Source organism: Vicugna pacos, chromosome 25 (assembly GCF_048564905.1).
Source record: "Vicugna pacos chromosome 25, VicPac4, whole genome shotgun sequence".
In the NCBI taxonomy this organism is placed as follows: Eukaryota; Metazoa; Chordata; class Mammalia; order Artiodactyla; family Camelidae; genus Vicugna; species Vicugna pacos.
Genome location: NC_133011.1, coordinates 36,380,891 through 36,408,269, shown reverse-complemented (window position 1 = coordinate 36,408,269; position 27,379 = coordinate 36,380,891). Strand labels below are relative to the sequence as shown.

At 53.7% G+C, this 27,379-nt stretch overlaps 1 protein-coding gene across 1 annotated transcript in view; it reads left to right on the top strand.

The window, feature by feature from the left end:
- The window catches only part of COL22A1 (collagen type XXII alpha 1 chain), a 212,646-nt gene that overhangs the window by 67,443 nt on the left and 117,824 nt on the right, over nucleotides 1–27,379 (top strand). The window contains exons 12-18 of the mRNA XM_072949767.1: nucleotides 2,512–2,550; nucleotides 15,764–15,817; nucleotides 16,876–16,920; nucleotides 17,975–18,028; nucleotides 19,891–19,935; nucleotides 22,821–22,874; nucleotides 24,988–25,032. Of these exons, the coding sequence (XP_072805868.1) occupies nucleotides 2,512–2,550; nucleotides 15,764–15,817; nucleotides 16,876–16,920; nucleotides 17,975–18,028; nucleotides 19,891–19,935; nucleotides 22,821–22,874; nucleotides 24,988–25,032 (336 nt within the window). The remainder of the gene's footprint in view (nucleotides 1–2,511; nucleotides 2,551–15,763; nucleotides 15,818–16,875; nucleotides 16,921–17,974; nucleotides 18,029–19,890; nucleotides 19,936–22,820; nucleotides 22,875–24,987; nucleotides 25,033–27,379) is intronic.

The window sequence follows — 27,379 nt, the reverse complement described above, 5'->3', positions numbered from 1 at the left end:
CTGCTGCCCTGTACCAGCACTCACGCTGTGCCTGGCTCCGAGCGCCGTGCTTTGCAGATTTCAGGCTCATGTAACCATGAGACCAGCTGGGTCAGGTGGGGCCTCGTGAAACGCGCATCTTACTCATACACAGGAGAAAGGAGCAGGCAGCAGAAACTGCCTGTGGGAGGGCACAGACGTTGGGCGTAACAGACAAAGCCTGCGAAGTAGCCGTTATAATTACAGTCAAAGAACGAAAAGAAATCATCCTTAAGGAAACAGAGGGAAGTATATGGTGACCATGTCTCATCAATCACTGAGCATAGAGAGAGAGAGAGATTGTTAAAAAAAAAAAAAGAACCAAATGGAAATTCCTGAGTTTAGAATTACACTAACAAATGAAAAAAACCACTAAAAAGATGAAAAAAGAGCCAGCATTCTTGAAAATAGATCAGTAGGGATTATGTAATCTGAAGAATAGAGAGAGAAAGTAATGAAGAAAAATGAACAGAATCTTGGAGAAATGCGAAGGCCCCGAAGTGCATCAGTGTGCACGTAATGGGGATTCCAGGAGAGCAGAGAAGGAGCAGAGAAAGCATTCAAAAAGTCGCGGATACAGACGTCGTGAATCACATGAGGAGCAGTAACTCACACATTCAGGAAGCATAATGAGCTCCAACCAGGAAAAACAAAAAGATCCATCCTTAGAAACGTCACGGTCAAGCACACCAGGAGAACCAGAAACTGACACCTTGTCATTCAGTTTTTAAAAAATGCTAAAGGACAGAGCAAAACTCTGAAAGCAGTAAAAGAAAAACGACTCATATGTACAAGGAGACCCTATAAGGTTATCCATTGACTCATCACCAAAAATAATTGAGGTGAGAATGCAGGGGGGTGACAGACTCAGAGTAATAATTGTGATAACGTATCATTGGGCGTTCAACAAATATTTGTAACGGCAATAGCACGCACCAGGGGGAGGAGGGAGAGGATAACATGGGAGTGTTTCTGAGCCTCACTGGAAGTGAGTCAGTGTAAACCTGAAGTAGATCCCGACGAGTTAAGATGCACATGGTAAACCTAGAGCAACCTCCAAGAAGATAATTCAAAACTGTGTAGTGAAAATAAACTTATAGTTATTAAAATGTTACACTTAAAGTGCTCATGTAAAGGGAAAAAAAGAGGAGTAAATGAGGAACAAAGGAACAGAAAAAGTCCGGAGACATGCAAAACAAGAAGTTAAATGGCATATGTAAATAACTATATATTAAAAATGACACTGCATGTAAATGTATTAAACCAGTTAAAAAACATATTTTTTTCACACAACATAAAAACAAGATCCGGCTATACTCTGTCTATTGGATACACACGTTAGATTCAAATATAAAATAAAGTAAAAGAATGGATAACATCCATTCTACCATTAGAAAACATAAATTGGGGTGACTATAGCAATATCAGACAAAATAGACTTTAAGATCAAAAGGTAATAAAGAGGGACATTTTATAACAATAAAAGTGTCAATCCTTCAGAAATATATAGCACTTATAAATGTATGTGCACCTAATGACAGAGCCCCCAAATACATGAAGCAAAGTTTGAGGATTGAAAGGAGAAATAATTCATTAACAATGGTTAGAGACTTCAGTAGCCTATTTTAAATGATAGAATAAAGGAATGTGGAGAAGTTGGAACATTGGAACGTTGCTGGTGTGAAATGCTGTAGCTGCTTTGAAAAACAGTCTGGCTGTCCTTAAAGGGTTAAACACAGAATAACCATATGACTCGGCACCTCCTCTCCTAGGCACATATCCAAAAGAAATGAAACATATGTTCATACAAAAACTTGCACAGGACTGTTCACAGGAGCATTATATGTAATAACTGAAAAGTAGAAACAACCCAAATGCTCATCACCTGATGATAGGATAAATGAACTGTCTTTTATATCCATGCAATAGTATATTATTTCAAAATAAAGTGAAGTATTGATGTGTGCTACAATACGGATGAATCTTGAAGACACTTTGCTAAGAAAACACTGGCTGTGAAGCCAGCCACCAGAGCCCACGTGTTGTACGGTTCTGTTTATATAAAATGTCTAAGAATAGGCAGATCTATAGAGACAGGAAGTAGAGAGTGTTTGCCCAGAGCTGGGGGTGGAGGGAAGGGGAGTGCCCACTAATGGGTATGGGGCCCTTTGGGGTGATGAAAATGCTCTCCAGTTGATGCTGCATAACTCTGTAAATATCCTAAAAACGATTGAATTGTACACTTGAGGTGAATTATGTGCTGTGTAGATTATATCTCAATAAAGCTGATGCAGAAAAAAGAATAGTACCGTAATATTGAGCTGTTGGAAAAATTAAATGAGATGAAAGTCACGAAGAATCAACACTCAGTAAGTGAGTGTTGTCTCTTAGAAGCTCCTTGGCAGAGCCGCGAGGAAGCACCCGGCTGCTTCAGGTCCCAGGCGCTGCGGCCGCGATGCTCTATAACCTTTGCCTTCTGCTTTCCTTTTCTAGGGCAGAGGGCCTTTTGTCCAAGGAGAGAAGGGTGAAAAGGTAAGCCCCTCGCTGTTGTCTCCTTCCTCCGAGGGCCTCGGGGTGGTCCGGGGGCAGGATGGAGGGCTGGGGCTCAGGAGAGTTGCGTGCTGCCTGGTAAGGATTTGGGAGGTAGGGAAGAGGTCTCCTGGGCTGGGTGCCCGGCCTCGGGGCGTGTCCTCCCCTGACTTAGGCAGTTGAAGCAGCGTGGACAGCGTGAGCACAGTGCAGGGGGATGAGGAGGGAAGGGCCTGTTTAGGGTGTAGGTGTCCCAGTGCCTGGAGCCGAGGGCGCACAGCGACCATGGATACGAGCTGCAGGCGTGGTCTGCAGGCCAGCACGCGGGGCATTCAGTATCAAACCATGTTGAGGTCTTGTCCACAGCGGTGGGAAGGCCTTGGGCACTCCAGGGTGATCAGACACGTGGAGAAGGTTTGAATGGCAGATAGACATGAGGAGAGAGACCAGAGGAACCTGGGGAACAGTCGGGGATTGCCGTAGAAGGACGGAGGGGAGATGACGGCTCATGAATGGAGGAGGCGCCACGGGAGGCCTGTCCACCTCCTCCTGAATGCGTGCACTGCGCCGCCTTTACCTTCACCACAGCGCGCACAGCGCGGCAGGTCCCAGGAAAGAGGAGAGCTTTCTTAAGTGCTAGCCTCTACAGAGAAATAAAAAGCAGTCCCCCAAAATGCCATTTTCCACTCACACCAGTGACTAGAAATACGTCTCCCATTTCCCAGGAGAGGCAGCTGCAAGACTTCGTAGCATACATTTCTGTTGATTATTTTGCCAGAGTCCAGGCACGTGTAGACTCAGAGTGCAGTGTCATTGGACCCCGGGAAGGTACCATTACTTAGATAACATCATCGCATCAACCCGCTGCGTAGGGCTGGTTGTGTAAACCAGGTGCCGCTCCGTTCAGTTACTGTGGAAATGGAGCCTTCAGCCCATGCTCTCTGCGTGGTTGGTACCTTTTATTTGGTTCTTTGTTGTCTAGAGAGTTACTCTGAGGAGGTAAATCAAGGATGTGCACACGTCCACCCCGCGTGTTCCAGCCAGCAGTCCAGCCAGCAGAACTTGCCAGCCGGACTGGAAACGACTGCAGTGCCATGTAGTGGGCACAGGGGAAAACGCGTTACTGTACAGCTAAATACGCAGTGACATCTAAGGACACAGAATCACATTGAGAAGAATCATTAGTGACCCAGAAAATGAAGATAACATTTTGCTAATTTTGAAAACACATTGCAGAGTTTCACTATGATGTGCGTGTGTGAGAGAGACAGAGAGACGTGGATTCTGGAGGCCAGCCCCAGCGTTAACCGCTGGTCTGAGTGGCAGAGCTGTGAAGGTGTTTATTTTCTCCCTGATGGTCCTTTGTGTCTTCACTTGTTCCACAGTGAGCTGCGCTTTTTGTTACCAGTTGGAAGCACGGGCACATGCGCGCACCTAGTTAACTACTGCGCCGGCGCACACAGCCCTTTGAGAGACAGCGTGACAGCCAGCGTGACGTAGCGTCACACCAGGCAGGCCTGGCTCGGTCGGCTCTGCTGCTCTCAAGCTCTGCCGTCAGTTCTGGAGTCTGTGTCCCCAGATACCTAACCTCGGGCTGACGGCGCCCCCTGCCATGGTTCCCGTGGGGTCTCGAAGCACAGCACCCAGACCGAGGTGCTCAGGTCCAGGAGCTGCTTTTGTAGTTGCCAGCATGCTTGGTGCCTGTGGGTTCAGAACCAGGGCACGGGGTACTAACAGGACCCCCAGAGGTTCCTCGCAGTCAGGACTGGGGCGGCTGGAGCCCTGCAAATCAGGGTGCTGGGTCTGGGTCGGGCTCGCCGGGCAACCAGCGTGCAGCTCCTGGGCCAGCCCGTCCTCTGATTGACATGCTGTCCTTGTGTGTTGGCGTCACCAGGCGGAAACTGGCAGGGCCCCCTTCTCCCGTGAGCAGCGGATGCCCCTCTGCCTCGTCCGTTCTGGCTGAGCTCAGGATGGGCAGCCTTCTCCTGGTGCCCAGAGGCACTGGCTCAGTGCCCTGAAGCCTGGGCTGCAGCACCACACTCAGACCCGAAGCTGCTGGGTCACAGCTCCAGCCGGGCGATCTCCTCGGTGCCGGCAGGAGACGCAGGCAGCTGAACCGCCTCTGGCACTTCTGGCTCTGTCCTCAGTTGACATTCTCTTGCAGTTGGGCATTTTTAGCAAAGTCTGAGTCTAGATTCTGCCACGTCTGCGCTGTGTGATGCAGGGTGAGTCACCTCCGTCTCTGGGTCTCTGCTGCCTCACTGTAAACATGAGGGGGTGGGACATGACGATGCTTGAGGGCCTGGCAGGTGGCGGTTCTGAGACTTAGTCATCAGCCCACCCCCAGCCTGAGTCCCTGGGGCCCTCCCCCGTACCTCAAGTCTCTGCTTCCCCTCGGGGATGAGCTGAGGCCAGGGTGGGTCAAGGGCAGGAGAGACTCCACAGAAGGGAGAAGGCCACGGTGACTGACGCACCTGCGGAGCTTGACAAACTGGCGTCTTTGCTCGACTGTCTCTCGAGGGCAGTTACGGGGTACCGAGGGGATTGGGTGGACCGGAGCCCATGGGCCTGGAAATCAGTACTCTGATACTGGCTGTGTTTTTGTTTTTGTATTTTCGGTGTTGTAGTTAACCACTGTGACAATGTGCATTGGCCTCTATGAGGGTGAGGCATCGTGGAAGGTGTGGCCCCTGCATTATGTCTCATTATTAAGACGGTGCTTCAGGAAGGCATGGCTAGGCCCGTTTCACAGATGAGAATATAGCTTAGAGGTCAGGTGACCTGCCCAATGTCACAGTTAGAGGGCTAGGAAACTAAAACGAAGGGAAGCCAGAAAGCTGAATGGATCACCCCCTTTCCTGCTGCTGAGGAAACTGAGGCTCAGAGAAGGTGAGTGACTGGCCCGAGGTCACACAGCTGAAGAACTGCTGGGGCTCGTGGCCTCCTGATCCCCCCCAGGCCCCGCTGCTGCCTCCCCCCAGCAGCCCCACCAGATGCCCAAGACCGTCGTGTGCTGCTCTGCCCCTGGGCTGCCGCTGCCCCTCCTTTTGGAAGCTAGCCTCCCCTGTGGTTCCTGTTACGTCCCATACTCACCATGGGGTTCTTGGGGCAAAGCTCCTTCTATGTTTTAATTGAAGTTGGGCCAAAGGAAAGGGAGAAGCCGAATTTTAGGGGCTACCCGACAGGAGCTGCCCGCAACTCAGATGTCGAGGGCACGGAAGGAGAGAAAGGAAGATGTGGAGTCTCCTTCACAGTGCCTGGAAGACAGCAAGCACTAACTAAATGCTCGCCAAATGAGTGAGGGGTGAATGGGATGCGGCCCCCCAGCATCCAGGACCGAGGCCCAGGAGAGGGGTCCCAGGCTCCGCAGCCAGACGGGCTCAGCTTCCAGTTCTGGCTCCAATTCACATTAACTGTGTGCGCCTCCCCTTGGGCCACTCTGAGCCTCAGTTTCCTTTTCTGTAAAAGGTGGGGAAGGGAATAGTGATAGTTCCTACCGAGGCTTAACCTGGGAGGGCTTGACCAGTGCCCGGCGTAGGGAGCCCTCATCACGGGCAGTGCTGCTGCTCCTGTCGCTGTTGTCACTTGCCGTGGGGTCTTGGTGATGGTGCGGTGAGAGAGGAAGGCCGCTGCTCTGGGCTGGTCTGGACCGGTTCGGGGGAGTTGGGGAGAGCAGCGAGGGGTGACAGCCTCCGTGTCCCTCCAGCCCTGGGCTCGTCCACGTCAAGAAAATGCAGGAACAAGCACAGTGACGATGCTGGTGTGCGGTCTCCTGTGGGTGGGTGCTGTCATGAGCCCCACGGGCAGAGAAAGTTTTAGGAACAGCAAGAACAAGGCCCAGGTGTGCGGTGTCCGAGGGTCCTGTGCTCTGGGAGCCCAGAGCCTTCAGGGGAGGAACCCGGGAGCTGCCGCGTGTCGCCCCTTCCTGGACCCACAGCGCCCTCTGGTGTCCGGAAGCCAGAGCGTGCACTCCAGTTTTCCTCTGCGGGGCTCCGTGGAATATCGGGAAGATCTCTGCCCTGTTGTGGGGCTTGCCTCTTTTCCTTAGGAATCTGGTGCCAGGAGGAAGGAGGAAAAGGGGGCCTTCTGTACTCAGACGTGGTCTCAGGTGATGGACAGAAAGCAGGTTCAGGGAGTTGAGCAGACCTGATTTGGATCCCAGCACTGCAGTGGCTGGGTGAGCTTTGGTTCCTGTCTCTCTGAGCCTCGGCATCCTGATGTGGAAAGTGGGGCCATAGATGCCTACCCTTCAGGGCTGTTGTAGGGTGTGGGAGGTTGGCAGTGCCTGTGAAAGCAGCTGGCTTAGTCCCTGGCACATGGTAGGTGCTTGTAAAAATCTGTCCCTTATCTTTATCCCTTTCTTGTCTGCCAGGAGCTATTGCTAAAATCCATAAAAGAGTGACGCATGTTCTTCTTCAACAGACAGCATTCAAGTACCCAGTATGTGGGAGAGAGTGGTGAGTTCACGGGGCTCTAAAGCCTGGCCTGGCCCCTCCAGGGGCTCACTCACCAATTCAGTGAGGGAGACTTGCACACAAATTCTGGGCACACGGTTATCTTTTATGAGGGTGCTTATTCTTGTTGGTCCTTAGCAAGCCAGGTTGTACCACCTCTATCCCCAATGCTGTCAGGGGCCTGCCTAGGACAACTGTCACATCAGCAAAGTACCTCGAGGCTTTCCCAGGACACTCGGTGTTATTGTACTGCTGGGGTGCTCAGAAAATGAAATTTAGAAATATCTAGGAAATTATCCTAAGCACAGTTCCCATGAAGGGGAAAATCAAACAATATGACCACAAGCTGACTCTTTTCTTTATAAGCACTCTTAGCAGTGACCAACTGCAGCAGAAAATGGACACAGCCTAATGGAAAATTGCATTTCTTCAGCCAGATGGACAGAAGTGAAAATTAGGAGGACCTTATACGTGGAGACAGGCATGCAGCGAGACGCAGGTGAAACGGTGGATTAGGAAGCCGTATGTGCTCACACAAAATGTGTGAGCAGTGAAAACAGCCAATGCAGTGGGGTGGTGGGATCTGGGATATTTCGTATGTCTGGTTAATTGCTCTATACATTGCTTATAACATTGGCACTTCTGCAAAACAAACATTTAACCAAAGACTAGAGCTCAAACTTATCATGATGAAAAAAATTAAAGTATAGTATATTCACAGTTGTTCACGTGTGAAGTCCAAAGGCAGTATGATCTGGAAGGAAGAGCCCTCTCTCCCAGCGTGGATTTGCTGAGTGCTGGGTGCCCTGACGGCTGGTCCCAGAAGGCAGAACATGGTAGTGGCTGAGGGGCAGGCTGTAGGGGCCTTGGAGACGTCCTTACGGCTCTCGGTGCCTGTTTCCTCACCTGTCCACTGAGTATAACAGTAGCAGGAGCAGGCTCTCGTAAGACTGGAGCGAGGGTTAAATGATTGCACACACGGAAGGGACTTAGCGGAGCACCTGGCAGATCGGAAGGCATTAGCGGGAGTCAGGTCCAAGCGCTCCGGGCCCCGGACTCCCTGAGCACAGTGGTCAGTCAGGTGCATTACCTAAGTTAGTCCAGACAGAACGACGGACTCAGGACTTGCACTTAGAAGCCCGGGGACAGGGGTCCTTTCCCCCGGAGCCCGAGCTGTGGGATGAGAGCCTTGACATCCCTGCGGCCATAACGTGAGCCGGGTGGAGTGGGGCAAAGGTGACACGCAGAGGTTGGGCCCAGAGCGGGCCCCTGTGGGTGACATTGCTGAGCGGAGTCCAGCTGCTCAGATACGCGGGGCGGTGCACTTCCTGCCAGGGTGGTTTTCTTTATGAATAGCTGCTGGTATTAATATTTTGATCAGAGTTGGGACGGTCTGTAGAAGGTGGCCCTCAGGCGGAGACCAGCCTAGACCTGGTGCTGGGGACCCCCCCACCCCGTTTCCCTGGAGTGGGGAGTAACAGGGCAGCGTAAGGAGAGGACTTTGCAGCCCCTTACTGGGTCTGGCTTCTCACAGAAGCTGGGGCCCTGGGACCCACAGGGGGCTGGAGTTGGGGCAGAGTGCCCCGCAAAGCCATGCTGGGGTCAGCAGCTCCATGCTCGGCACTCGGTAGAGGAGAGGAAAAAAAAAAACCCCAAACAACAGCAACCAGAAAGTCCTTTCTTCAGCATTTTCACAGAAATCCATATGGCAATAAATAAAACTTCGTATGGATTTTGTGCTCGGATTTCACAGTGCAGTGCCTCAGAAAAAATACGCGAGCAAATATAAGAAACTCAGCTAAATTTTATTGGGCCAGTTGTCTCAGAAGCAGACAGAATTTTAGGTCACGCCAACACCGGTTCCTTGTCTTTCATGGTTTTCTTCCATTTTTACTGGGACCGTAAACCTGATGGTGAAAGAGAAATCTGAGCTGGACCCGTAGCGGAGGCTGTGCTGACCTCCTGGGGTGCCGCCTTCTAGAAGCGTCAACCCAGTGTCTTGCTGAGCACACCGGAGCTGCGTGTGGCACCTGAGCACCCTGGAGCCTTCACGGGGGGTGTCCTTGTGGCTTGGTTCACCGTGGAGCTTAACAAAGGAGGAAAGCTGAGGGAGGAAAGTCCACGGGCATCGTGATGAAACTCAGGAGGGTGGTTAGGAAGCCAGGTTCACAGCTGGCGGCTAGGCGGGATGGTCCCCAGCTCAGAAAAAAGTAGATTCTCCACAAGCTTATTCCAAACCAGGCCCCCAGGGAGCCTGGTGCTTCCTGTTCTCTGCTGATTTGAAATTAGACAAAGCAGGCTGCTCCACGTCTCTGTGGACTGTGAAGATCCAGCCTCTCAGGGCAGGCAGACGGCTTGGGGAGCATCAGGGACCCACGTGCCAGAAAGTGACTCCCCGCAGGGGATCAGGGTGCCTGGGATTTCTCTGCTCCAGGTGCCTTCCTTTGGCTTAAACTTGCTGTCCTGTTTGAAACACGCAAGTGCACGTGAATTTGCCTTTGATTTAAAAATGCTGCTGTGGTCACACCATTCCCTGCAAACCGCTGCTCAGCCACGTTACTTGGTGGATGAAGTCCCATGTTGTGTCTGGAGCGCACGTCCCACTTGCTGTGTTGGACCATCTCCCACCATATTTGTCTCCTGCTGATTCTGGGTCCATCTTTCCCAGGACTCGCTGCATGTTTCTACCTCCCCGTCATTGATTCCTCCTCCTTGCATGTCCACTCTTCCATTCTGTGTGCTGGAATCCTGGGGAGCCTCCGATGCAGTAACCTTCAAGGTGTCAGGCACAGAACGGGTGGTTCCGTGGGCATTGTCTCAGCCTCCCCACAAATGCAGGTGGAGAGCACCACTCTCCCTGTTTCGTGGAAAAAGCTACTGAGAAAGAAAAACGCTCAAAGACACCGATGTTTTCGTTGTAAGAGGCTGTAGGAAGAGGGCGGGGTAATTTATAATGAGCTCTGATCTGTTCAGAATTGTGACAACTGCACAATTTAGGGTCAGACACTGCTAGAGGATTGGAGAAGGCCAGCAAAATGAGGCACATGAACTTCAGAGTAGAATTAATTCAACCGTCCGTACCTGAGAGTTGAGGCAGGTGGAGGAGCAGGGATGGGATGAAGAATGTCTAGGAAAAAAAAAAAAACACTCTGGTCCCTGCATAGCTCCGAGGGCAGAGTCGGCGGGTGCGGCTGTGATGCTCTCACTCAGCAGCTCCTGACGTGCCCGCGGTCTGCGCTGGTGAGGGCCCTTCCTGTGACGCACCACGCAGTGCCTGCGGTCCTGCTTCAGGGGACAGTCAGATCTGCTCTCACAGTGATGCTTCTCTGATCACAACATGACAGGCACACCCCTTGTGCCCTCCACAGTGCTGAAGAATGGATCCTTCCACCTGAGCTAGTTCTTTCTTTGGTGTCTTTCAAAGACAGGCTGTGTTTGAAGTTGAGAGATGAGAGGATTTCGTGGAGGTGGCGATGAATGGCACAGTGGGGCGGGGAGCAAAGAGCAGGCTCTGCTATGTACGGATGGTCCTCCCTGCACCTCCTTCCCAGAGCAGAGACCAAGACAGGTCCTCAGACACCAGCGATGCTGCTACAGGTCATGGGGTTCTGGTGCAGGGGGAATATGTGGCATAGCGAGGGACGATGGGCACACTTTTATTTCAGATTCTTTCTGAAAGGATGGGATGGAGGCATTAGCACTAGCAGTCATTGGAGAACCCAGTGGCCAGCACTTCGTGATTTTATCGGAACGGTAGAATGACTCTGTGTCAGAAAAGGTGCTTTGTCGTGGAATTGTGACATCAGCCTTGTGCCGACCTCTGGCTATGTGCCAGCTTGATATTGGCCACCTGCAGCTCCTTGAAGGATTCTGGAACACCCAAGGTCACAGAGTGTTGCGAGTGGGGCTGAGGCTGTCTGTCCGACTATGCATCCCCCACTCTTTAAAACAACTTTTTTTTAATGCATGTCCTTTTATTTATTTATTTGTTCTTAACCACTGCACTGGCCCATGCCAGTTCCCTGTCCTCCTCTGAAAGTGATGCTTGTTTTGGGGAATTCTTGACCCTCAAAACCCATGTCCCTTGTGGGAATCAACTCATGCCATGACTACATTATAGAGCCTCTGAGCCATAAGACATAAATTGCGTGTGTGTGTTTGTATGTGTGAAACTTCTGAGATATATTGGTGTCATTTGCCTCTAGCTCTGGGTCTCATTCTCTTCGTTCATGGCTGGCTTCATCAGCGCCCCCATCGCCTATTCTTAGCCTGTGCGTTAACGTGCATTATTCATGGTTATCAAGTTGGATAACTGTGGTTGAGTGCCTTCTATTTTTATCATAATTAAGGGGTTTGGGGAAAATAAGTTTAGCGGCTTACATGCCCTCAAATAGCCTTGTAGGTTGGGGCAGAATGCTGGGAGTTATAATAAATTAAGTTGCCACGGCCCTGTCCGTGGTGCTGAAGGACACGTTGGGGAAGTTTTAGTTCACGGGTTCTCACGGCCCCAGGCAGAGCTAGAATAGGAAAGTAGGCACTTTTTCCAGCTGCGTCCGACACTCAGGCTCTTGCCAAGTCTGATGGCCCAGTCAGAGGACCAAAGGCTTCACACAGGCGGGCGAGAGCTTTTATGGGAAGGGTCGATGCTGGAGTGCTGGACAGCTAGACTGGGAGGGCAGGGGGAGGTTAAGGACCCTGACACCAGCTGGCTGGCTCAGACCCTAGCCTGGCCACTTGGCAGCTGTGTAGCGCTGGGTGAGTTATTCAGCCCTGGCAACCCTGGCTTCTCTCACCCTTAAGTTGGCGACTATAATCGTGTTTGCCTCTGAGGGTCACAGCAGGGATGAAGTGAACTAATGAAAATAAATGACTTATATTTGTGAAAAGTGCTCATAAGTGTTAAGTATAATTACCGTTACACCAGCATAGTTTTCCACTTTTTACGTCAAATGACATCTGCGTCCTCTGCATCAGTGAGGCCTTATCCCTAGGGGCGGCCGACAGCTGTGAAATGTCAGTATTCCCTGGCTCCCCTGGGGAGGACTTCCGTAACTCCCCGAGCCTCGGGAAGCCTGCAGAGTGTTATTAGAAAGTGTGCTCCAGGTGGGCTGACGCAGAGGTGTAAGCTGTCCTGTATCCGCACAGCGTCTGAGGGTGATCACAGCTCCTGGTGTGTGTGAGCACTGTCTGCCAGGACGCACGCACAATCTGCGGAGTCTGGGGCAGATTCACTGTCCTCGTTCTGCTGGCCTGTTACCCGTGTGACCAGGTGCAGGTGACTTCATCTCTGCGTGGCTAAGCCAGGAATTGGGATCACGTATTCTGACTCCACAGCAGTGGTTCTCAAACTTGACCAAATCACCTGGAGGGCTTGTTAAATCAACTTGCGGGGCCCCGCTCCCAGACCGTCTGATTCAGTGGGCCTGGGGTGAGGCCAGAGGACCTGCCTTTGTCATGGGGCCCTGGCGGTGCTGCTGCTGCTGGTCCAGGAGCCACATCGGGGGCCACTGCTGCCCAGAGCTCACGCCCCTGAGGGTCCACTCTGACCCTACCCATGGATGAAGAAGAATATTAACATAGCATCTCTAGCAATGAAGCAATGTCTTTGTCAGTATTTAGGAAAAGAGCCCTGATGTTTAATTAACTGGAAGAGCAGGGGAAATACCTGCCCTCTCTTTTCTCTGTGTTTTGCCCCGTGAAGTAACCGTGCAATCCCTGGACCCCTGGCTCTGACGAGTGGGCACGGGCAACGGGCAGATCGTTTCCTGCCAGATGTTACCAGCCCAGGGCTCCCAGTGAGATCATGGAGGCAGTGGTTGGGGGGGGGGAGGTTCAGAGCCTTGACTTGGAATCAGGGCCCAGATTTTGAGTCGCAGCTGCCAGTGTGAACTCGGGGGAGGTCCGAGCCCTGGTGAGCCTCTGTGAGGGGTTTCATGTGCGTTATCTGTTGTCCTCTTCTTAAGCTGAGTGATTTCCTTTTTAAAGGTGAAGGATGGAGGTGCTGGGTGGTTCACCTCAAGTAACTTGATGCTTCTTTCAAACTCCCCTGTGTACAAAGCATTTTCCAAAGCCTTGCCTCATGGCATCTGACCGACCACCTTGGGCCAGAGGTACTGTACTTCTTGCATCATCCTCTTTATGGGTGACGGAGCTGAGACCCAGGAGGGAATCACTTGTTCTCTTCAGCTAACGAGCAGCAGAGGCTGCATGCAAATCTGCAAATCCAGACCCTCCTGTCCAGCATGGTCCTGTGCTGCCCTGTCCTGTCCTCTCCTCCCATCCCCTCCCCTCCTGTCTTGTTCTTTCTCTTCCTCTCTCTCTCTTCCTTCCCTCCCTTCCTCCCTTCTACCCCTCCATCCATCCATGTCCTTTTCTTTTTTTTTTTTGTACTTTACTGTGGATACTGAGTGACACATACTCCCTTTAAAAATCTCCGTGTCCCTGACCTTACTAATTCCAGGGCAACAACCTCCAGTCTTTCCCCCACTCCTTTTGTTGACCCACTTGAGAAGGTGTTCTTAGCTCTCACCGGAATATGAACTGGCATTTTAATACTGTTTTATAGCCTATCAGTTATATCTACATTCATGCTCTCATCTGGAAGCAGCATGAGCCTCTGTCTTACAAATGATGAAACCAGGGCTCAGAGAGGTAGAGTGAGTTTCCTGATGGGATCTCAGTGGACACTTAGGGCTGTAACTTTGTCTCTTCAAAACGTCTGCAGGCAGCTGATTGCAGCTGGAGGCTTTTGGGAGGTGTGTCTTGGGGCATGGTGGTGTCCCGTAGTGTTAGGATTAGGTGATGATGAAACATGAAATACCTAGGTCAGGTTGACTTTTTCTTGGGGACGCAGTTTTCAAGGGCAGGAACCCATCTAATGAAATGCCTGGACCTCAGGATGACTTGAAAGTGGAAATTTCTTGGAATGTGCCTTTTTGCTGCGCCAGCTTGGTTATCCTAAGCATGTAAAACAAGATTCAAAAAGAGGCGTCACCTTCGCAGACGCAGCATCACCTCTGAAGAGGCTTCTTGCCTTTCTCAGAACACAAAGCAAGAGCAGCCCACCCCTCGTAACTGAGCAGAAGGGCCGGGCTGGGACACCAGTCCTCCGAAACCAGTTTGCTGAGCTGTCCTCGTCCTTGGGAAGCACAGATCCTACTGCGAGGTGATGATGCCTGCTTGCAGACGCAGACTGGGGCTCAGCGTGTCACTGATTTGACCCAGGCCACTAGTACCGAGCGATGGAGCAGGATTTGAAGCCGCAAGTTGCTGGCTCTTGAGACCATTGGTTTTCTACAGCAGCCTCTGTTCTCTTTGCTCTTGGGGGTTTCTCCCCGACATCTCCCCTCACAAACCCACAGGACTCAGGGAAGAATTGACGCCCACAGAGGACTGGGGGGCCCTGGGCCAGGTGGGCACCGCTGACTCGGTGATGGAGTCCCAACTCTCCACCTTGTGGAGCTCCTGCCTTGTGATGAGACAGTCACACAGACACTTGCTGGAAAGTGCCAGCAGGGCTGCATGTGTGACAGCTGTGGGCACAGGGAAGGTTCTGGAACTCTGGAGTTCCTTCTAGCATTGTCTCTGGTCTCCTCCCTGGCTCCCTTTGTTAAACGGCCCTGGAAGCTCCGTGCCCTGCTGCCCTCCCCCCGTATTCCTGAGGCAGGAGCCACCAAGCCCTCCCTTCCCCGCCTGCAGACTGGCCGTCCAGGGACTGGGTAGCTGACCCCTGTGGCGAGCTCTGCATGTCACCCCAGTAGCCCTGATTCTGGAGAGAAGCACCATCTGGGGCGTTTCCTCGGAAGACGTCCTTGTTCCTCTGTGACGCCCCCCTTTTGGAGTCTTCAGTCTCTCCCTAGTGTTGTGGAGAAGCAGACTTCAGGCGGCTGGGCCCCGCTGTCTCGAAACACAGGCCTTCTGCTTAGGTCAGAACAGGACAGGACAGGAGAGAAAACATGCTCCTTGGAGACAGACAGGGCATCTGGGGAGCTGAGCCCCCCCCCCGCTCCTGACCCCGGCACCCTGCCCTGAGGCAGAGTTCCTGCCTCCCGTGGCTGCTGGGGGAGCTCTGACGCTCTCCCGGGAAGTGGGCCGGCCGGGGCTGAGCGGGGCTGAGCGGGTGCCCACGGGTGCCTGTCTCATGCTTCCGCGTGATTCATTAGAACGGAGCTTGCCCCGGATTAGAAAACTCTTGAATACCTGGTCTAGCCCAGTGGTTCTCGTCTGCGGAGGATTTCGAGTCCCAGGGGACGTTCGGCGGTATCTGGAGACGTTTCTAGTTGTCGCAGCTAGGGAGTGCTCCTGGCATCTCGGGTGCCCCAGGACATCCTGCAACACCCAGGGCAGTCCCCGCCCCCCAACAGAGGGTTATCAGCCCCATGTGGATGGGGCCCAGGTTGAGGGCCGTGCTCCAGCCCAGGGCTCCAGGATACACGTGTGACTCTGAGCCGGGAGGGAGGAGGTGGCCACACGGCGAGTTAGGGGAGGGGAGGGTCTGGGGTGTCTCTTACTGTCTGGTGCATGTGGACCCCTTGCTAAAATGTGGTTCCTTCTGCAGTGGGTCGAGAGAAGCCTGAGAATCTGCATTTCTTACCTTCTCCCGGTGGCACCCAGGCGGCAGGCCTGCGAATCTCCCTCCCAGGAGCAATGTCTCGGCCACAGTTCTCGCCTGGCGCTTTCTCCGCTGCCCCCGGACTCCAAGAGCCTCTCTCCAGGGCTGTCCTCACCCTGCTCTAACTGCTGTTCTCTTTCTCTCGTCCTAGGGTTCCCCGGGCCTGCCCGGTCCCCCTGGGAGAGACGGCCCCAAAGGCATGCAGGTACGTCTGTCGCTGCCACCCTTCCCACAGGCAGCACCAGGCCGGGGAGCTCCCGTCAGAGCCTCTGGTCCTCAAGTGTGGTGGCCTCTGCCAGGGCCAGGCCTGAGCCGGGGCTGGTTTGCACCTGGCTCTCCCCAGGCCCCTGGAGGTCAGCTGGGCCTGATAACACCTCCATTGGTGCCTGCGTGTCCCTGGGACTGTTTTCTCACTTAGCTGGTACTAAGCAGTTCTGCATGGAGGTCTTGTTCTCCCAATGGCCAGACCGGGAAGCAAGCGAGGTCCACGGTGAGGGACTCAGTTCCCAGGTCTCCAGTTCATAGCTCAAGGAGTCGGGTGGGGCCCCAGCAGCCTCCTTAGCTGGCATGGCCTGCCTGCCTCCCTCTTGTCCACACCCCGACTTCCGCTCCGCATCCACCAGCCTCTGAGTTGGAACTCACTCCAGGAACCCAGGCACCAGGTGACCTCCACGCAGGCGGGCCCGTCTGCTCCGGGAAAAAGGGATCCTCTTCCCCACCAAGAACCCAAATGGAAGGGGGTCCTGGGGGCTCCATCTCTCTGCCCCCGTTGCCATTTTCAGCCACGTCTGGGCAGGCCTTGGGGGGTGCCCCGACTTGTGAGCACCCTGGAAGCCCACAGCCTTGAGTGCTCTGGGGCAGGAGGTCTGGGGTGGAGACCAGGAGGGGAAGGAGAGCTCCGTGAATCTCAGACCCCTCAGTCCCCTCCGGGTGGCCAGACTCCTCCGTGAAGACAGCCTCACGGGCACTCCAGTCGCCCCGCTTTCTCCACTCTTCTGTCTAAACCTAGCTTGTGGCCCAGCGGCAGCAGGGGTGGGTGGGGTTGAGGTGGTGACCCCTGCAGCCCAGATCAGCCCCTGCGCTGGTAGAAAGAGTCTCCAAGGGGTGCCTGGGTCTCTCATCATGGGGCAGTTATGTTGCTTCTGCGAGGAGTTCTGAGTTCCAGGAGTGGCTGCCCCCGGGAGGCTTTGGACGGGCCCTGCGTGCCTGGGCCCGGGTGCCCGGTGCCCTGGGCTGTGACCACGTGCTGTTCTGTGTGTGCAGGGGGAGCCGGGAGAGCCGGGACTGCCTGGTGAGGTGGGCATGCGGGTAAGTGTCGCTTTGAGTTATTCCTCTCATGTCCCTGGTGCACAGATTTTGATGCAAAGCCCACTTCTGGGGTAACGTCTCCCTAGGTCTAGAGGCGGTGCAGGCGTGGATTCCCCGCCTACACTTCTCTCACAGTCACCCGCGTGCCTGTGTGTGTGTGTCTGCACATCCACAGTGTTTTCCAAATTCTTACAAAAAACGAATCATGCCGTTCTCTGCCATTTACTTTGTCTATTTAACAAGAGACAGAGACGTCTTTCCACACCAGTGCTGACAGATACCACCTGTTCTCTCCATCGATGCGTGCTATTCCCTGATATGGACGCATCGTAGTTTCCATAACTTTCCCCCTGCTCCTGGTCCTCCAAGTCATTTCTAATTTCATTTGTTTCTCAGTAAAATCGATGAATGCACGTCGGCGTGGGTCCATGCGGGGGAGTCTCATGTACCATGCTTTTATTTTGAGGCCAGCTTACAAAAATTGGGGTACCTTTGCCTGAAGAGAAGCACATTTTAATTGTAGTAGATTTTTAACAGATGGTGCCAGGTTAGCAGCCTAAAGAGCAGCTCCTGGTCCAGGCAGCAGAGGGGCCCCGGGCTCTGCAGACTTCCGTTGGGCTGTGTCAGGCCTTGCCCGGGTTCTGTTGGCCCCAAGGCCAAGTGCAAGTGCTGAGCGGCAGGAATCAGTCACGTTACCAGGAGTTGCGCACCTGTCCTGGCCGGATCCTGGGATGGCCGCGGGGCACGTTAAAACGAAAGTGATGTGCTGGCCGGGTGGTCGCTCAAAGGCAGCACACTGTTTTCCGCTCCTTGCAGAGCTGGGGATGAATCATGGCTCCGCCAGGCAGGGAGCGGCCTATGCTCTCCATTGGGTGGGTAGAGGGTGGGCAGCGGAGGTGGAGGGGTCCCTGGGTGAACCCTTGTGTGGGCAGCGTGGCAGCACATGGCAGGCGAGAAGCGGTCATCTCGTCCCCAGACACGGTTCTTGACTGTTGCCTCTGGTCCTGCCTTTTCTTCCATCCCCAAACCTTCCCCTGTGAACGCTCTTCTGCAGGGATTCCAAGGACCACCCGGACTCCCCGGACCTTCCGGACCCGTCGGCGCTCCTGTAAGTAGAGGCAGCTGTCTGGGGCAGGGGAGCTCCGTGGCCTTCTCCTGGGACTGGGACCCAGCTCTCCTGCAGGCCCCCATCCTACACCCACACACAGAGGCCCCGCTGCCCCGCACGTGCCAGTGGCAGCAAAGCCTTGGTGCCTCTTCTTAGACCAGAAATGCTCACACGTGGCGGTACACGTTAAGGAGCTCTGGTGAGCATGTTTAAATGTACGTTCCTGGGACCCCACCCCTGGATAACAAAGCAGCAGGTCTGTGCGGAGCCCAGGAATCTGCATTTTTGCCCAGCAGCCTGGGTGTTTCTGACACTTGACCTAAAGAAGACATTTTTACGAACCTGTCCAGTCTGCCACTCCAGAAGGGGTGGAATTTTCATTAATCCCTGGTGGATCCCTAGAGCAGTGGCAGGCACGTGGCGGGTGGTCAGTGACCAGGTGCCTGTGAGGAGAGCGATGGACAGACAGGCTTGGTGGGAACGGGGCCAGGCGGCTTCTTGGGCCTCCGCCCCTGTTCTTGGTTCCCATTAAGAAAGGCTTGAGGTCGTCTCAAGGAAAGAAGCACCGGAAAAGGCAGTTTTCAGACAAGGCTGCTCGCACTGCCTTGGGGGCACGTAAGGCCCTGATCTCCGAGTATCTGGCCAAAATACTTGAGTGGAATTAAAATGGCCTGTGTGCCCTGCCTCCCCCATGGGCCTCTGGGAGGGAGGGCCTCCGGCGGCCCTGGTCCTGTGCCTCTTCTCCAGGCACCAAAGATATAGGTGTTATTCCTGAAATCCATAAGTGGGCCTGGGCAGTCCTGCCCCCTTTAACATCCTTTCACAGTGTCCAAGGGTCCCTTCTCCAGGAAGGAAGAGTAAAGAGGGGACACAGGGAGCTCGTCTAGTAACACAGGACACATTCACGCCTCTTCAGCAGGGCCATGCCCTGAGCTGCTGGCCTGGGCTGCAGTCCTGCCCAGAGAAGCCACGCTTCAGCCCGCTGGGCTGCTGGTGGCCCCGGCATCACATTGTCCATCCTGCATGTCTGACAAGAGCAGACACACGTGCATTGATTGTCTGCACTTTAGCATGGGGCAGTAGCCTTTGGGCAAAACTTCTGCAAGATTCTTGTGCAAACCAAGGGATTTTTGCAGCCATTCTTTGAATCACTTAGTCGTTCAACTAGAGTTTATGGACATGAGGCTTCAGCCAGTCTTCCAGCCTCTGGGGACACAGTCCTGAAGGAAGGAAGGTACTGCCCTCCTGGAGGTTCACATTCTCCTGGGGTGGGGACAGAAAATGTGTCTCCTGGGCTGAGGGCTGTGAGCAAAGTGAAGCCTGGTGGGAGCGTGGAGATGGGCTGAGCAGGGCAGCATGGTGACTGTACTTTGGATCTTGTAGTCAGGGAGGCCCACATCTTGGCTGACACTTCCTCACAGCGAAGAGGGATTCCTCAGCAAGGGGTGGATGCCTGCCGGCCGTGGGGAGGACGCAGGGTGGGGCAGGGCCCGGCCCCTGGGGGAGGTGGGCGACTGCGGCTTAAAGGGCCCCAGGGCCTCAGGCTCAGTGTGGGGGCCCTTTCTCGGTTCCCAGGCTCTGGGTGGCGGTGGGGACTGGCTCTGAGGTCACGTTCGCGCACTCGGCCAGATGTGCTCCAGGGCCAGGGTGTGTTTGAGTCTGTAACCGGGAGGATGGGGTAATCCAGGCTGGGGGACCAGCCCTGGGAGCTCACCTTTGAGCTCAGTGCGCAGGCCACTGGGCAGAGTGAGACTTGATGGAGACAGATCACCACCCCGGCCGGACTGTGCATGGGCCCTCAGAGTTCGAGCACAGGAAGCCGGGCTGGGATGCCGTGTTACTCACCTTCCCCTCTCCCCCAGGGTCTCCATGGAGAGCGCGGTGAAAAAGGAGCCCAAGGAGAAAAGGTATTTACAATCCGCTCCCGTCAGTGCGTGCGGCCTCCCAGGGAAAGTGTACATGTGTGCGCACGTGTGTGCGTGTGCACGTGTGTGTGTTCACGTGTGTGTGTGCGTGTGTGCACGCGTGCATGTGTGCGCGCGTGTGTGCGTGTGCACACACGCGTGCACACGGGGTGGCTGGGGGCTCGTGCAGACGAGGCATTCGCTTCCCGCCCTGAGTGTAAGCGCTGGGCTGGGAAGGCCATGGGCTCAGATCCTGCAGGGACTGCAGTCGCCTCACAAAGACAGAGTTTCGGGTTTCCAGGCCAGAGAGCTTTTGAAAGAGCCTGGGATTGGGCCTCAAAAAGTTCCAGCTGCTGCCAGGGACCCACATCTCACTTGGCAAGTTGCTTAAGTTCTCCTCTCCTTGGTCACCCTGACTCTCAAACAGAGAGAGGGTGTGTGGCAACAGTTGTGGCCTCGGTGACCCACATTCAGCCCAGTTCAGCCAGTGCTGTGACATGACCCAGGCTGACTCGTAAACTCGCTGAAGGTGGTGCCTGTGGTGACAGACTCGAGAAGGGCCAAGGCTGGCCGTCCTTCCTGAGGATGCCACCCATCACGAGTAACCCCCAGACCGGGCCCTCCCACCGGTGCTAATGCTGTAGAGAGCTCGGGGCTCCGTGGGGTGGAGGGAGGACCCACCCCCACCTTCCCCTGCCCAGACCGCAGTGGGTGCGGCTTCCCGGGAAGCTCTCCCCTGGCCCATCCATCCCCGGGGTTCCTTCCGGCCAGGAGCTGGCGCTTGGTCCTCTTGCCCAAAGCCATGTTCCAGACACCTATTCAGCGCCTACCCCATTCTGTCTTCCTGGAGTACATTTCCCTGGCTTTACAGGGGATTTCTAAATTAAGAAATGTAGTTTCATTTCACTATTTTTGGAAAACAGTGGAAGACAGCCCCTGATCGTGTCACCCTGCCGCAGCTGCAGTGGACACAGGCACGTCCTGCAGGACTTCCTCTTGCACACACCCCCCCCCCCCACGTGGTCACACGCGGCACCTGCCGCACTGCGTCCTACCTTGTCCGTTGTTCCTGCGTGCGGCAGCTCCCCGTGCCGTTCCTTCTGTGATTCACGTCCAGCGGCCGCACAGCATCCCACTGTGGGACCAGACCCTGATTTATGGGCCTGTTTCCCTGTTGTTGACCATGTTGGGTTGTTTTCAGTTTTTCATGATTAAAACTAATGCTTTGGTGAACGCTTTTGCAGCCATAGCTTTATTTATTTATTTTTCAAGTTAGGATGCTTTCCTTAGGCTGCTCCCCCAGAAGGGGGAGTTCTGGCCCAAGGAAATGAACGTGTTGTGTGGCTCTGGGAGCACGTGGCCACGTGGCTTCCCGAAAGTCTCCTCGGAAGGAAGAGGGCAGGGCACACTTCAGGCTCCACAGCCTGGTTCCTGTTTGTTGGATATTAGATTTTAGTCCCTGTAGCTTAAAAAGTGAAACCTCTGACCCGGGGTCATTAAGATTTGCATCTCTTGGTTCTTTTGAGAGATTTCACAGGGTTCCGTGAGGTACAGGTCACCTCCTCTCTGCGGCCCTCTGCCCCTGTCCTTTACTCTGCAGACTTGAAAGTGGCCCTTGGAGTAGCTGAGGGCTCAGGCGTGGGGCTCGACGCGCAGCTCTGTGCACCAGGGAACAGGGCTCTGATTTGAAAGCGCCCCACCTGCACCGTGGGCGCAGGATTTGGGGAACAGACTCGACAGTCAGGCTGAGCTGTAGACCAGCACGAGCGTCGCCCGGCCTCTGTGTCCAGAGTGCGTGGCGGGCTCGCCCTTGCTTCTGCCCAGAGGCCTGGGCATGCGGCATTCTGGCCTGACCGGCCCCTGAGGGCATAGAGACCCAGGCCCATGCTGCCCTCGCCTGGGGTTCAGAACAGGCCTCCAGGCCTCCAGGGTCCCTCAAGCACCTGCTGTTGCACTGTGCCTGTTGCAGGCCAGCTCCTGGGCTGAAGGTGGTGGGTCTGGTGAGGACTGAGCTCTGGGACCTTGAAGGCAGGGCCTAGTCCTTCATCAATCCGTTCCCACAGGACTCCTCAAGACCAGACCCCCCATAGGAGGGAGAACTGGTGAATGGGAGGTGTGGGAACCAAAGCAAAGGACAGTAGTGTAGACACAGCCAGGATGTGTCAAGATGAGGTGGATACAGGCCCCCAGCCTCTGCAGGACCTTGACTGTCAGATCCAGGTGACCTAGTGCAGCAGAGGGCAGGCACCCCAGGCCTCCATCACCTGGGAACGTCTCCCAAACAGTGGGGCAAGGCTGTGGCTTCGCCACTTGCCCGAGGAAGGGATGGTTTTCATCCCCAGGAAACAGTCAACAGACACATCTCAGAGAGGTCAAGGGATTTTCCCAAGATTCCACAGCTGATGAGAGATTCAAACCCAGCTCTGTCTGAACATAGCTGGTGGGTGGAGGCTGGGTGGTTGCCTGGATGAGAGCCTGCCGTTAGCCAACAGTGAACGCTGAGGTCTACTCCCGGCCCTGGGTTCACACTGGATGTTCATACCTACTCACTGGATGGATGAACGGTGAGTAAAACGTCGCGGCCGCTTGATGAACTGTATTGCAGGCCCCGTGCAGCCATTGCTTTCATGGTCTCCCTTCAGTCACAGGTTTGTGAAATGAAGGGCAGAGGTAGGAATGTGGTTTCCCTGACCTTTCACTTATGCTCCTTGACCCCCAGGACACAAACTCCAGGCCATGTGTGTCTGGCTGTCCTGTATCCGAAGGTCTCTGGTGGAGAGTGGAGCATGATCCGGCGCCCGGGGCCTCTGTTTACACTTCCTTTTTATGCCATTGACCACGGGGATGTCCCTCTGTTCCTCATTTCTTCTTTTTCCTTCTTTTGCCAGGGGGATCGAGGTCTGGATGGATTCCCTGGGAAGCAGGGGGAGACCGGAGAGCAGGTAGGCAGCATTGGCTCCAGTGGGCTGGGTTTCTTTGGCGGACAGAGTGGACTGGGGCCTCACACAAACTCATAGGGCCTGGGCACCCCTGTCTGTGTCCTGCTCGGCTGGGGCTCCAGGAGACTTAGCCACCAGCCCCCGGCTTACGTTCCCACAGGACTCCTCAAGGCCAGTGTTCCCAGAGAACACCTTGAACCCATTCTAACCTCAGTAACATGACATGTGATCGTTACCATGAGGGCCGTGGGTGACATGCATGTGTTCAGTGACGTGTTCACTGCAGTCCTGTCCCTGAGAATGAAAGGTTGCAAACAGCCCAGACGCTCATCAGTATGGAACCAGTTGAATGAATCCAGTGTGTAGATACAGGAGAATAGCATGAAGCTGCGGGAATCCGAGGAACTCCTAAGACATGATGTGGATGTTCTGCAAGGTGTATTGCTAACTGAGAAATAAAGGCACGTGTACAACGGTGTGAAAGATGCATCTGTGCCTTGTAGAGACACGGGCTGTCTTTGGAAGGACAGTCAGGAAACTAGTAACTTGCTTCCTTGGTTGCCTCCGAAAGGGGACCCGCAGTGGCTGATGGATGGGACGGGAAGGAAATTCTTATGCACTTGAGTTTTGAACTATGTTAACATACTATGCGCAAAATAACCAAATTTAAATGTTCAAATGGTTAAAACTAAATAAAGCTGAAAATTATGCATCTACTTGAAGACCATTTAGAAAAATGTTTATTTGTATAATATACTTATATTTTTAGTAGATGATGAATTGATTAAATACATAAATTGTATTTGATACATGAATTCATCATAATAAATACATTAACTTTAACATGCTATATTAATATAAGTTAAATTTATGGTTAATCCCATCACCCAAAATAACATCTTGGTTTATATTTATTGTGATTTAACAAATTAGAATCATACCTTTCCCATCTTGCCCCCTTCCTTTAACCCTACAGCATAAACATGTAACCGTTTTCTTAACTGTTCTCCAACGTTGTGACCCAGATGACCAGTTAGTGCTCGATGGTGCGAACGTGCCACAGTTTATTCACTTTTGCTGATTCACTGTGGGCCATCTCTGTGCCAGTCCTGGCTGTTAGCCCTGGAAATGCCCACATGGTGACGATGGCCAAGAAAGAAACGCCCCTTCCACAAAAGAATAGCCGAAAAGCAGTCAATGAGCAAGTGGGTGCAGTTCTGACGGCCTGAAGGCGGGGGGAGGGTTCGCAGAAGGCCAGGCCGAGTGAGAGCCACGGAGCGCCTTCTCCTGTGGCGGGACGTGTAGCTTCTGTCCGGATCTCTGCTGTTCGCAGTAAGAGAGAAGCGAGAGGACTCCTGCGTCTCCGAATGCGTCTCTCCTCGTACCTCTAGGTGAATCACTGCGAAAAGCACTAATCACCAGGGTTACCTCTGGTCGTCCAGCTGCCCTCCGATCCCTCCCCACTTCCAGGAGGCGACCCACAGGAGGGCCCCCAGGGAGGGGTGGCCCCTGGGCCCCTCCTTACTTCCTGCTTCAGTGGAGCTTTAAACGCCCGGGCTCGTCGGAGCCACTCCTGAAAGGCCTCTGCGTGGGAACACCGAAGAGGAGGAGGTGCAACTTGGGCGTCGCTGTGCCAGCCCGCTGGGACCTTGGTTGTCCCTGCCTGATTACCGCCTCCTGATCCAGAGTCCAGGCAGCCCTTCCCACCTCCTCAGCCACGGAGGCTCCGGGCCCCAGCGCGCCCTGAGGGCTCCATGTGACACCACAGGCATGGCCCTCCGAGCTCCCCTTGCTCTGAGCAGCTCTCGGCTGCTTTCTTCCAGCCTCCTTCCCAGAGTGTCTCCGATGTGTCCCTCACGTCCCTCAGGAAGGGTCCTTTTCTGGGTCAGAATGCGTTCTCCACTCCAGTGCCAGTGTGAGTCCAGAGGGGACCACAGGGAGATGTGGTGTCAGGTTAGCTAAGGAAGAACTTTCTAGCCATAAGCACAGTCTGGGAAGTCTTGTCCAAGGCAGACTGTGTCTTCTGGGGAAAAGCCTTGTTGCAGTCGGAGGTGTGTCACCCTCAACCCCTGCCTTCTCCGCTCACTGCCCCTGACCTTGCCTTTCTTCCCTCCAGGGAAGAGCCGGCCCTCCCGGCGTGCCAGGGCCCCAGGGAGAGAAGGTAAGCCAGGCCCTGGGTGGGAGGGGGCTCTGGACGAGCAGTCAGGGCTGTTGTGTGTGTGTTGCTGGGGGGCGCAGGCTGGAGTTTGGGGAATAGAGTGAAGACAGAGTGATGAGTTAGGCACCAGGAGTCAGCTAACAAGAAGTTTCTGGTTGTTGCACTTAAGCATGTTTTTTCTTTAGGATTAAAAATCCATTAAAAAACAAACAAAAATCCCTATTATATACTATCCAGACATATTAAAATCTTGTGCTACTTAAATTGCTTTTTGGACTAAGGCTGGGAACAAATACAAAAAAAAATCTTACAAATGCCCTTCCCTCGTCCTCCTTTTCTCCTTCTCTTTCCATTGCAACATTAAATTTTTTTTTACCAGAATTATAATCCTGAAAATGTGCTATTTCATAAGCAAAATGAAGGTTGTATCTCAGCCTGCTGGGCATCTATTTTAGAGCATTTTTTTCCAGCAAGGCTTAACTCAGTGAATTTGCTGCTTAGAATTTCTGTATCCCGACTGAAAGAACTGTGTGTGAACTTTTTTTTCTTTTTGCAAATTATGACGCTCTGTGAAAAGGTATGTGACGAGGATACCCGTCCGGGCGCTCAGGGTAACGGAGGGAAGCTAAGCTGGTGTGGTGTATCCTGGACGACTGTAAGAGGGCTGATGGGAGACAGCCCAGGTTTGAGGACAGGAGAAAGAGTCTCCCCCAGATGCTCAGACAGGCCCTTAGGGAAGACGTCAGACTTGGGGTTTGAGAACCGCTGGGGTGGGGCCGGGAGAGCAGGAGTCCCGCTCAGCCAAGGAGGGCGAGACCAGAGCATGTCCCTGCTGCTCAGCGTCACACTGCAGAGTCTGGGGGAGGGCAGCGCCCATCTCAGACTAGTCCTCAGCACGAGCTGAAAACAAGGAAAGGAGAAGACTGCTGAACTCCTTACAGAAGCAACGAGGGTAGGTTACAAGTAAATAAATAGGCCTGCGGGCTCAAAGAGCCTCCGTTTAGGAACGATGGCTGGAGAATGTTGGTATCTTCCCAGCTTGCTTGGTCAGTTCAGTTCTAGCTGAGTTAATTATTCTCTCTCTGTCTCAGTACTTTTAGATTTGCATGGTTATCTTACCCTGCTGTCAGGGTTCTAATGTATTCTTGCAGCCCCTTAACAGGGGGTGCTAAATCCTAAAATAAGTCCTTTATTTCAAGTCACTAAGAGCGAATGAAGGTTTGGATCCAGGTGACAGCTCTTTCCTGCTACTGCCTGTCTGGGTGTGTCTATTATAAATTCCAAGCTTCCACCTCACTTGTAGAGGTTTTTGGCCCCTCTTGGTTGGGAAACAGCTGAGTTTTCATGGTTTAGGAAACTTGAGTGCAGCAGAAGGGGGAAGACGGGGGACGGGTCACGTGTGATCGGGTCGTTCTTTGGAATAGCGCAGAAACGAGCAGTTCTCGGGTGCTATGACGCCTCTCCACTCATCCCGAGGGAACATCGCCGGGGCAGGTCTTAGATACTTTGCAATTTGAGAAAGTCATTGGAACCGTAGAGCTGGTCTTTTAAATCCCCCTCCCTTTACAGATGCGAGAACAGAGGCCCAGAAAATTGGTGTGTTCAAGATGCCACGGTGGCTGTAGACCTTAACTGCCCATGTGATGTTGCACCGCAGGCCTCAGTATCAGGGGATTCTCTACTTAAACTGTACTTAGAGTTTTAATGGATTGACCTGATGGTTGTATTAGTTACCTCCTGCTGCATAACAAATCATCCTGAACCTGAGAGGTGTGAAACAAAAGGTTGTCTCACCCAGCTTCTGAGGGCCGGGAATCTAAGAGCAGGACAGCTGGGCCTGTCTGTCTCAGGGTCTTCCATGAGGCTGTAGTCAGGCGGTCACCAGGATGTACTTGTCTCTCCTGAAGAAGCCACTTTCAGGCTCATTAACAGGGTCTTTGGTGGCTGTCGGCCTCATTACATGGGCCTCTCCATGGGGCTGCTCACAGAAGTGGAAATTGCCTCCCCTAGAGTGTGTGGTGAGTGGTCTGGGGCCAGGGCTGGGTGGGCGGTTCCACAGCGGAACCCACAGTCATGTTTACAACTTCATCTTAGACACGCACACCATCACTTCTGCTGCATGCTGTTGGCCACATAGTCACATGGGTACACTCGGGGGGTCACTGCACAGGGTGTGAATGCCAGGAGGGAGGCCACTGGGCGCCACCTGGGAGGCTGACCTAGCACAATGGATAAAACAGATTTTTGCAAAAATGTGACACCCACATAGTGGAAAGAATGGTTCAGGGACAGACGGTTCGTCACTTCCTGGCTTTTTGACCTTGAACATCTCTGTGCCTCGGTTTCCTCG